This window comes from Sinocyclocheilus grahami, unplaced genomic scaffold (assembly GCF_001515645.1).
Source record: "Sinocyclocheilus grahami isolate Dianchi unplaced genomic scaffold, SAMN03320097.WGS_v1.1 scaffold51.1, whole genome shotgun sequence".
Classification (NCBI taxonomy): domain Eukaryota; kingdom Metazoa; phylum Chordata; class Actinopteri; order Cypriniformes; family Cyprinidae; genus Sinocyclocheilus; species Sinocyclocheilus grahami.
Genome location: NW_015505230.1, coordinates 1,940,903 through 1,952,926, shown reverse-complemented (window position 1 = coordinate 1,952,926; position 12,024 = coordinate 1,940,903). Strand labels below are relative to the sequence as shown.

The window sequence follows — 12,024 nt, the reverse complement described above, 5'->3', positions numbered from 1 at the left end:
GAACTAGGGTCAACACTGTAAATATTGACTTATTATATATTTTTTTTTGCCAAAAAAAGCCTTTAAAACTTTTTTTTTCAGTATACCATAGAAACATGTGGAAAAACAATAATCTTCAAATACTGAAGCAGCAAACTTTGCAAAACACAATTTATGTCAATGCCAAAACATTTGGCCATGACTGTATAGATACCCTCACTGCAAAAACATAAACATAATATGTAATGTTTTTAAATAACATATAATTATAAATAACATAAAGACAGTATTTTTTCCCTTGGGTAATTCATCCATGCCTACTGAGCTTTGCAGTATTTCTGTAAAAGTGCACAACAGACTTGACTCAAATTCAGGCACTCGAGTTTATTAGTTATAGCCTGATAATTTGCACAATGGCAAGAACATTAGCATGCCATCTAATATATTTTAAAGACATATTAGTAATGGTTAACCTAGCCCTAGAAATAGTCCTCTCCCCAGAACAGTTTCTCCATAGGGCAGCTCTATAGGACTGCCACCGTCCACCTGCTCCAGCTCGAAGCCTGGCATCTGTGCATAAGACACACAGACCTGTTTGGACTTCATGTTCAGTGATCAAATATCTTTAATGCGTGTACAAATGCTGTAAAGCAGATTTGAGCTCGCCCGCGCTGCAGACTTAAATCTTTCTCAACACAAACTCTCCCATTATTACTTTAAGAGAGAAAATACTTTCTATTTAATTAGGTCGCGAAGACGAATTCGTTAGAGCCGCTTCAACGCTAAAGAAACTGACTGAGAAGTGCGGCAAGAAATTAATATTAATTATTATTTTTCGGACTTCCGGTGAACTCCGCGATGAGCACGCGCTGTATAAACACGCACGTGGGCTCTTTTCTAAACTTTTACCCAAAAGGTGCACACATTTTGCACACAAATAATATAAAATGTAGCTTATACCTCAAATTCTGCATTATAATAATGCGGAATCAAAACAACTTCAAATTTCCGCTGAAGAGACGCGCATGCGCAGTGAGAACGGGGCGTCGTGACGCTTCCGGTGTAAACAAACGCAGACGTTTAAATCCTCAGCTGTCAACGAGACGCCTCCGCCGGTATGAATCGTTACAAGTAACATATTGATTTAATACATTAGTTTTTCGTACTGCATGCAATTATATAGATGTATTTGTTTTAGAATCTATTCTAGCCACTGGTTAGCTAGAGTTACGTACTGTAGGTGGTGGCTTTGTCCACGAACGAACAGATAACGTTACTGCGACCGTTCAGTTACACGCACACGATAACCTATGTATTGCTTAAAGAATGGATTATTCGTAAGTCAAATGTTCTGTCATTGTTGAGCTCAATGGAAATCAAACTGAAACTCCTCTAGGACGCTGAGAGATGCAGAATGTCTGCAAAAGGAGCAAGAGCGCCACCTTCAGCCCAAAGCGAGGAGCCACCTTAATGATCCCTGGTGGCCAGGATCCACTTCAGCAGAGCTTCACAGAGACCCTCCCTACTGAGATGAGCGTGAGGATCTTCAGTGAGCTGGACGTCAGGAGTTTGTGCCGGGCCTCGCTCACCTGCAGACACTGGAATGACATAATCGAGGGCCGCGATCAGCTGTGGAGGAGCCACTGTCTTTCGGTGCTGGCTATTTGCCGGAGGGAGGTGGACGGGGACAGGCTTGCTGGGTGTTCATGGAAGGTTTGTGCTATTGCTGTTCAAATGAAGTGATATTCTGCTTCATTTTGTTCCTGCCTCTGCTGTTTGTTTCTTATTTACCTTTCCTTTTTGTGCCAGGTTACTCTTGTTCGTAACTACAGGAAAGGCTGCGTAAAGCGGAGGTGGCTGAAGGGCCGATACAGTAACATCCGCTCTGCTGACGATATCCCATCCAACAGCATGTGTCCACTGGACGTGGAGACCTGGGGAGAGATACTGGAGGCGGAACTGGATAGATAGAGCAAACAGAGACTTTTGGGATCCTGCCAATGGACTGAAATACATCAGCTGTGTCTACAATGGAAGCATTATGACTGAAACACTTGCTGGGCAAATAATTCTATGGAATATTTTGTAATCGGTATTGGGAAAAAAGCACAAAGGCTAAAAAAAGACATGATAATGTGGCTTTTGTTACCGAACATGTTAGTTGTATTACTGAAATTTGCTTGAGACTGTAATGAGGTTTTATAGGTTTCATATGATGGAAGCGTTTTGCAGATGGAACCGAGAGAGAGAGATCTTGTCTCTTTTTTTTTTTTAGATCAACAAAGCTGTGCACATTTTGATTTAAGTATTGATTTTTATTAATTTATTTGATTTTTTTTAGAGTCACTGGTTACCGAACATGTTAGTTGTATTACTGAAATTTGCTTGAGACTGTAATGAGGTTTTATAGGTTTCATATGATGGAAGCGTTTTGCAGATGGAACCGAGAGAGAGAGATCTTGTCTCTTTTTTTTTTTAGATCAACAAAGCTGTGCACATTTTGATTTAAGTATTGATTTTTATTAATTTATTTGATTTTTTTTTTAGAGTCACTCCCAAAACATGTTTTGCCTTAAATAATGCAACTATTATTTTATCAAAGCTAATATATTAATGAATATTATGTGTCCCAATGCTGTACTTCCCTCTTCATTGCTGACCTCTCTTTCCATTTCTCTCTTTCTGCTATCTGTATGCATATGTCTTATCTTTATAACCACATAATCATTTAAAACATAGAAATATTGTTACATTTAAATGCACAGTTTTTGCCATGTGAAAAGGCGTTTTTCGTACACAGTGAGAAATCAGTATGTATGAACTAGCATTGCCTTGTTGTGAAATGGAAAGCTTATTTAATTTTTTAAAAAGAGACTTCGAAAAGCAATTCTGAGTATCTTTTCAGTCCTATCAGACAAAAAAATATTTTTTACTGCTAATAAGTAGCATTGTGCCGTCTCAAGCTAAATTAAAGTAATTGATAAATAGGTTCATTTATGGACTGGAGTCGCGTGAATTACTGTGATGTTTTTATCAGCTGTTTGGACTCTCATTCTGACGGCACCCATTCACTGCAGAGCACCCACTGCTGAGCAAGTGATGCAATGCTACATTTCTCCAAATCTGTTCTGATGAAGAAACAAACTCATCTACATCTTGGATGGCCTGAGAGTGAGTGCATTTTCAGAAAATTAAATTTTTTGGGGTGAACTATGCCATATGAACTCATAATGGAGGAATCTGTGAGATAAAATGATTATTAATGTTAAATGAGAATATAATTGGCCTGCTTTTGAACTTCACTCAAGTCACTCAATCACTCAAATTATGTATATTCCTCTCATTATATATTTTTAAATGGCATAAATGTCATTTAAAATGACACGTATTGGTCTGACTGTCCATTAAAAATGTACACACATCCTGTTTTAATTCAAATTAATGATTTTATATAACTGCTATTGTTACAAAGCTTTCTGCAAAGACAAAACTGCATAAACATGCATATCAAAAAACCCTCATAACAGCCAATTAAAAATAGGTTTATAATTAATTTAGTTAATTATATTAATGTTTTATTAACATTTCAAGCTCACTAAACACGTAATAGCAGTGTTTTGTGTTTAGTGCATTTAAAATGTACTTCTTTCACTAAAAATGGCTCAGTAGCCTACCGCAGGCAGTATTATTAGCGTAGCTAATACACGACTCTTCAGTTTCAGCACTTTGGACAGGGACTGTTTTTAATCGCGAGGATAACGGAGATGGACACTAACACAATGGGATTAGGATCTAAATCTAATGCTAATAAGCTATTTACACTATTTTTGAATCCTAGGATACAATACACAACATGACAAAAATAAACAAACAAAACAATCGATAGGGTAGCAACGCCTATTTTAGCAATGCCAATTATATGAGCCCAGTCTAGCCATATGCATAAATGTATGCTGCATGATTAAATGGGCGTGATGGCTTGTGCAGGCGTCACAGCATCTCTCCACAGCTTCCTGAGACCGTCCGCCATCCCGTTAATGACCGGGAGCCCTGGAAATACACCGAGCTCCGGTATCTCGCAGCTATGGCCGACGTTCCGGCGATAATAAACATCGCGATTTCTTTGAAAATCCAACCCAATGACGGACCCGTGTTTTATAAAGTGGACGGGACGAGGTTCGGCCAGAGCAGGACAATCAAATTGCTGACAGGATCGAAATACAAAATCGAGGTGATCGTGAAACCGGGTAGCGCGGAGGCCACGTAAGTCCATTCAATATGAACGCGGTCAAATTGATCCTGTTTATATGCTCCTGATATTATAGGTATTTGCATATAGATGTTTTTCGCAACACTGGGGCCGAAAGCTGCACCTGCGCTCCTGTAAGAAAGGAAATATATCGTGTAGGCTATGTGATATAAATAGACTGCCGTATGTATATGCATTAAAGTCGATTCTTTATTTGCGCAGTAGGCCTACGTTATTTAGAAATGCTGTGAAACTGAACCATGTTACAAGTACGAGTCGTTAATGTTTTATTGACAGAAGGAATTTCAGATGTGTGTCAAATAAGCTAAACAGGCAGATAGTCTGACACTTGTTTAAACGGGGTTTTCAGCACAATGGGAATCGGCGGAAAGAGCTTCCCATTGGAGCAGCAGTCCAAAGATGAAGAGCAGGTCGTCTACAATGGCCCCTACGACACTGAGGGTGTGCCACACACCAAGAGCGGGGACAGACAACCTGTGCAGGTCTTCATAGAGGTAACACAGCCCAGCCGGGAATAGAATAGAATATAATTCATTATGCAATCACACAGAATTGCTAGATGCTAAATTGTTCAGGAGGATTTGAGATTTGAAGCTAAATTCAGCCTTGGCATTAGATTTCACTTGTACCACACTGTTTTGGCTACGGACGTAAATGATGCCTCAAATTACTGAGGAGCTGGTGCTTGTGTTACTTTACAAGACTCCTGATTTGCACCTGAAAGATAATAAAACAGGCAAAAAAAATCTTAGTTTTGAGTCATATGTGGAGGTCAGAATGTCATACAGTTTGGGGGATGTACTCTTTGAGCTGGACCAGTAAGAAACCACCCAGAACACCATACAGCAAACTCATATAAACACCATGCCAACTACCTACCGATGCTTGAGAAATCGTGTAAAAATATGTTCTTCCGTTACTTTAACTCATCAAAATAATTGAACCCCTTTCAACTTAATTATTTTATTTTATTACATATTTTTACAGACAATTTGAATACACTTAAAAAAAATAGGTGTCAGTTGAATTCAGTGAATTTTTTTTAGAGAGGGCAATCAACTCTTACATTTTCTTCAGAAAATTGTAAAAAAAATATATATATAGATTAGAATTGGTATATTACTTTGTTAAATACTAGTCTCTAAAATTCTAAAATTGACGCTTTAAGGGTGCAAAAAATATATATTTATTTATTAATATATATTTTATGAAAATTTTGGCCGATACCAATAACCTTAACGGTAATCTCCAAAACATGTATCAACCTTGAGTTTTTCGCAACACTGGGGCCGAAAGCTGCACCTGCGCTCCTGTAAGAAAGGAAATATATCGTGTAGGCTATGTGATATAAATAGACTGCCGTATGTATATGCATTAAAGTCGATTCTTTATTTGCGCAGTAGGCCTACGTTATTTAGAAATGCTGTGAAACTGAACCATGTTACAAGTACGAGTCGTTAATGTTTTATTGACAGAAGGAATTTCAGATGTGTGTCAAATAAGCTAAACAGGCAGATAGTCTGACACTTGTTTAAACGGGGTTTTCAGCACAATGGGAATCGGCGGAAAGAGCTTCCCATTGGAGCAGCAGTCCAAAGATGAAGAGCAGGTCGTCTACAATGGCCCCTACGACACTGAGGGTGTGCCACACACCAAGAGCGGGGACAGACAACCTGTGCAGGTCTTCATAGAGGTAACACAGCCCAGCCGGGAATAGAATAGAATATAATTCATTATGCAATCACACAGAATTGCTAGATGCTAAATTGTTCAGGAGGATTTGAGATTTGAAGCTAAATTCAGCCTTGGCATTAGATTTCACTTGTACCACACTGTTTTGGCTACGGACGTAAATGATGCCTCAAATTACTGAGGAGCTGGTGCTTGTGTTACTTTACAAGACTCCTGATTTGCACCTGAAAGATAATAAAACAGGCAAAAAAAATCTTAGTTTTGAGTCATATGTGGAGGTCAGAATGTCATACAGTTTGGGGGATGTACTCTTTGAGCTGGACCAGTAAGAAACCACCCAGAACACCATACAGCAAACTCATATAAACACCATGCCAACTACCTACCGATGCTTGAGAAATCGTGTAAAAATATGTTCTTCCGTTACTTTAACTCATCAAAATAATTGACCCCCTTTCAACTTAATTATTTTATTTTATTACATATTTTTACAGACAATTTGAATACACTTAAAAAAAATAGGTGTCAGTTGAATTCAGTGAATTTTTTTTAGAGAGGGCAATCAACTCTTACATTTTCTTCAGAAAATTGTAAAAAAATATATATATAGATTAGAATTGGTATATTACTTTGTTAAATACTAGTCTCTAAAATTCTAAAATTGACGCTTTAAGGGTGCAAAAAATATACATCCCTAATTTATTTATTAATATATATTTTTGGCCAATATTGTTATTTACAATATATTTTAACGGTAATCTCCAAAACATGTATCAACCTTGAAAATTATATTTTCAGTTTTTAATATTTCATCTAGCCTATGTTAAATGGAAAGCAAGTGACCACACTGAAAAAACTAAAACAAATTGGTGTATGTTTTACTTTTAAACAATTTTCACTCAGAAATTACTAATAAAATTTCACACAAAAAAAATTCACAAGAAACATGTTGAATTAAATGTGAAATTTTGAAGTAGGAAAACTGAAATAGTATTTTCTTGTGAAATGTACTGCAAGAATATGTTTTGTTTACAAATTTCTTAAAAATTTATATTTTGAAAGTGCAATCTGTAACACCTCAAATAATCGCAAATATGCAAAAAAAAAAAAAGTATAGACTGCAAGCTAAATTGGTGTAGTCAGATTGCTGCTGTACATCTAGTTAACAAGACATGCTTTTTTTCTAACAATGTCAAAGCATTTTTTGTTCATTTTTCAATGTGTTATGGAAGTGCAAGCATGTAAACGTTCATGCATCTGTAACTAAAGACAAATCACTCAGCCAACTGATCAAGTAGAAAGAACTGAACTGTAAAATGTTTCTAACCTTCCATCTTCTTTTTGTTGCCAGTTCAAAGATGCCGGTATGTTTGAAACTGTATGGCAAGTGAAATACTACAACTACTACAAGAGAGAACACTGCCAGTTCGGCAACAGCTTCAATTGCATCGAGTACGAGGCCAAGCCCAACGAGACCCGTAGCCTCATGTGGATAAACAAAGAGGTCTTCCAGTAAAAGACGAGCAGAGTTTCAGCAGCAAACCTGCACAATATGACCTGTAACCATCATGGGGCCGCTGTGTGTGAGATAGATGACTGCAAAGTGCTCAAGTGAAATAAGATGTGACTATTAAAGGCTCCAAACAAGTGATCCATCAGGGAATCTGTTCACCAGTCAAGCACTGTATCTATTTGTTGTACCACAGAACATTTCAGTCTGAACAGAATTTCTCCTCATTTATTTCTCCTCCTCTTTGTCATGCCTGAGCTGGTGAAACTCTGAAAAGGATGGTGATAATTTGGGCGAAAGTCTCCATGGGAAGGGATTATAATGAGACCGAATTTTCAGCTCTCTCTTGGTCATTTGCACAGCACATATCTGCTCTATTATGGTTACAAATACACCGAGACCATCTTTCAACAAGACTCAGATGAGAAAAATACACTGCAGGCCTGTATTTAACCCAGTGGTTCGCTGTTGTAGAGACGGGCAGTGCTCCAAAATGCTTGTTCAAAAAGGTGCTGTATAAACGTACACAGGCTATACATGATACTCTTTATTAGTATGTATAATATAATATTATATAAGTGAAGACCAGTCAGTTAATATCGTGGTCTTTTGGGACCAGCGTAAAACAATAATTTGTTCTGTACACTGTAAAAAAATGACTGTGAATTTAACGGTAAAAGACTGTAAAAATGCAACAGTAAAAACCTGTTAAATGGTTAACGGTAAATTCCCCTACTATATACGGTGAAAAACTGTATTGGACATTACATGTATTGGACATTAATTTTACGGTAGTATACCGTTTTTGGAAGTGAAAAAGGCCGTATAATTTACAGTGAATAACCGTAAATTGACATTCCCAGAATTCCCTGCGTTACATTTCAAATTTGATGTTGTTTTGTTGAAATAACTATGTTTCTTCTTAGTTTTTTCTTATCAGTTTGGTATGTTAGGGTTGAGTGTTACAACTAATGTTGTTAAATGAATGTTTATTGCATTATTTCAGTTTCATGTGTGTTACCGTGATCGTGTTTAGTGTTTGTGTGAACAATACTGTGCACCTTCTATATATGTTATTATTTAGAAGCTACTTGTGATAGGCTTTTGTTCATCATGTGACTTTCTCATCACCAACTGCATTTGGTGGTTATCAGTGTATTACAAAAGTACAAAACAGATTTCAGTGCTTCAATAGGTTGGTATATAATAATGGCAGAGTCTTAACTTTGATAAAGAATATCTCTTTGGTTTTGAGACTTTAGTCTTTGCAACTTCAGGGATCTTATCTATGCACAATCAGCTTGTAACACTCCAAAGAGAAAGGAACACTTGAAATCTCATCATATGACCCCTTTAATATTTGGTTATGATGTGACAGTAATTTGCCAGGTTTTAGACATTATGATTTGAGAGTGGGTTTATTAGGTGTCACTGGCCAAACAGATGTTTAAATCTAGAAATATTGTTGATGAACTGTGTTTATGTGGTCTCATTGTAATATTTAGTCTTGTATATGTTATGACATTTAATGAGTTCAGTGTTCAGTGACATAAGAGGCAGTCGTATCTCAAAATCATGTAGATGCAGTTCAGTCCATATCTGAAATCATAGCTGAAGAAATGAGCGATCCACAGTTATAAAAACTGGCAAATATCCTTAAGATCCTTAAAGTCATATTAGTATTAGCTGTATTACTGATTAATAGGGATGCACCGAAATTCTGGGCCGAAACCGAAAATGCTTTGTAGTCATTATTTATTATTTTATAAAATAATATAAAGTAATTTTGTAAGTCTTTTTAATTTAACTCAATAATTTAAATGATACTGAATTTAAAAAACACAAGCCAAAATAACCACACTTTTATTGAAAGTAACAATACAATTGGACAGATAATGTATATATATATTAAATATCAATATATTATTTTTATTCAGTTCTATGCAACAGGATCAGATATAACTACTATTTATCCAAATAATGTATAGTCCTACAAAGCTATTATTATCAGGACATGTGATAATTTTTGGAGGCCGAAATTTCAGTGCATCCCTCCCTACATGAATTTGTGGCAAAATAGAGTTTGAATGGATGCATGCCATATGAGATAAAAATAAAAGAAATGGGAAGTAGATATTTGAACTATGAATGATTATGTGGTTAAATTGAATTGTATTCGCGTTTTTTCCACTGCTGTCCGTGACCTTATCAGAACAGAACTGCAATCCATTTTTGAGTCTTGACCCACCAAAAATGATTTATTTTCAAAAAAAGTGAGCAATAGCGACCGGTCAGATAATGGAAGCTCATTGGTCAGAAGCTGTGGGCCTGTTGTTTGTGTGGTACGGATATTAAACCTAACCTCAATTTACAACAAATTGCTATCATCAGCAGTGTAGCTGATACAATGCAGATATATGTATAATTAATGATAGCAAACAAGAGAGACACAATATAAAAGTTTGGAACTGACACTAGTTGCAATGAGCACACTTTGTTTAATCGGCTCGGCCAATGAGAGAATCTCGGTCTGCATATCTGTGTTTCAATGCAAATTACCTTATAAGACGACACTCAGTTCAAAGAATAGGAAAGTATGCATACTTGGGATGCATAGCATAGGATTACATGCTCCAAGGACTAGCTTCACAGACCCAGATTTAGCCTAGTCCCAGACTCTACCAACACCATGTCTATATTGCATTTTCATTTCTATCCTGTCTGTGTCAAAAGACTCTGAGCTCAAACATTTCCTCTGTAGTGCCTTAAAGTCAGACCTAGATGATATCTGAGGGTGTTTTTCACAATTCCAACACTGATTTGGGTGGAAAATTAGTGGAATAGATTTTAACATAGTAAAATGCATTACATGGAGCTGAGTGTGCCATAATACCATTAAAAATAAAAACTTAACTAGATTCACAATGTTAATAACTGTGGAAGTGCATCATCAGAAGCTGTGAAAATGGTCCATTGCAGAAGTCCTGTATACAACCCCATAGAGAAGGCTGCCATTTTCACCAGACGATCCAGTTGACAATTTGATTCAAAATTATGAGGTCAAAACATTTTTTTAAAAATGAAATGCATGCACAGATTAATTATTCACTTTAATATCTATAACATTCATTTTAAAAATAGATTTTTATTCTTACATTTATGCTTTTTTAAATGTCTGCTAAATTATGCAAGTGAACATCTGTTAACCAAATGTATCATCAGAAGCTGTGAAAATGGTCCATTGCAGAAGTCCTGTATACAACCCCATAGAGAAGGCTGCCATTTTCACCAGACGATCCAGTTGACAATTTGATTCAAAATTATGAGGTCAAAACATTTTTTTAAAAATGAAATGCATGCACAGATTAATTATTCACTTTAATATCTATAACATTCATTTTAAAAATAGATTTTCATTCTTACATTTTTTTATGCTTTTTTAAATGTCTGCTAAATTATGCAAGTGAACATCTGTTAACCAAATGCTTATAGATAAAGGCACGATTTGCATATTCATTTCAAATCATTACTTTTCACCTGACCTTTCCATTTAAAAATACGCAATAAATGCAGTATTTATTGGGTATACCCAAAGAACACTTATTAAAGTATTTCTTCAAACATATAGCACTGGAAAAATTTCCTGGAAAAATACTAAGTCATGGAAGTAATGAAATCTGTCCAGAAGCCAGTTGCCTCAGATGATCCTGATGTCTTATTAATAAGCATTTTTATTGAATGGACGTGATTGGGAGTGTTGTGATGTCATAAAGAGTCAAACGTAGCCCAATCGAACATTGCTACATTTGTATGAAAGTTTCCTCCACCTCTTCTTTGCTTTGAGACATCTTTCCTTGCCTGTCGACTCGCCCATACTTGAGACCGTACCAGATGAAGTAATCCTAAACCCTCAATCCACTTTAAGTTCATTTGCTGTCTCTCTACCACTAAAGTCAAAATAGCACAGGGCACTCAACCTTAGCTAACCTACTAGCTATGGCAAAACACTGTCTGCTTGTAGTGCACGTGAGCGCTCAAACTAATTTTAGAGGGAGGGACATACTGAAACGGCTATGTTTAATACAGTAAACTAGAGAAGTCCGAGAACAGCGTTCGACCACGCAGTGACTCAAGTGACCTGTCTCACACACTGTTTAATCTACTTCCACACCATATGTGCAAATACACACACTTATGTACACACAGCACGGAAATACACCTCCTTTACTATCTCTACATGGTTTATCAGTGTGCTTGAATTTTTTATCTTAGAACAATATTAGAAAACGTCTCCTTTTATTTTAGCGTCATGAAATGGCTCTAGTATGTAGTCGCACAGGGACTTCACTTTGTAAGCTATGAAACTATGTAATAAACGTCTAATGGAGAGCTCTAGATATTCTGGAAGTTGTACTAGAAACGTCTAGGCACAGTGATGATGTCCCGGTTTATCTGTCCCGCTCTCTATTAGGTTGTGGCAGATTTGGATTCTCCCTGCAAGTCATAACAGGCCTTCAACACACAGCTCAATGAAAGCACCATTCCTCTTGCTGACTTGAAACAACTTGATTTT

General features: G+C 36.6%; 2 protein-coding genes across 2 annotated transcripts; both read left to right on the top strand.

The window, feature by feature from the left end:
- Positions 1-1,016: 1,016 nt before the first annotated feature.
- On the top strand, positions 1,017-2,264 carry LOC107583249 (F-box only protein 48-like). Its single transcript, XM_016269394.1, has 3 exons — positions 1,017-1,094; positions 1,376-1,692; positions 1,789-2,264. Exons 2-3 carry the CDS (start codon positions 1,387-1,389, stop codon positions 1,948-1,950), a joined length of 468 nt encoding a protein of 155 aa, XP_016124880.1. The 5' UTR covers positions 1,017-1,094; positions 1,376-1,386; the 3' UTR covers positions 1,951-2,264.
- A 1,717-nt stretch (positions 2,265-3,981) lies between these two features.
- On the top strand, positions 3,982-8,092 carry LOC107583248 (CB1 cannabinoid receptor-interacting protein 1-like). Its single transcript, XM_016269393.1, has 3 exons — positions 3,982-4,242; positions 4,599-4,743; positions 7,293-8,092. The coding sequence occupies exons 1-3, from the start codon at positions 4,064-4,066 to the stop codon at positions 7,455-7,457; spliced, it is 489 nt and encodes a 162-aa protein (XP_016124879.1). The 5' UTR covers positions 3,982-4,063; the 3' UTR covers positions 7,458-8,092.
- The last annotated feature ends 3,932 nt before the right edge of the window (positions 8,093-12,024 follow it).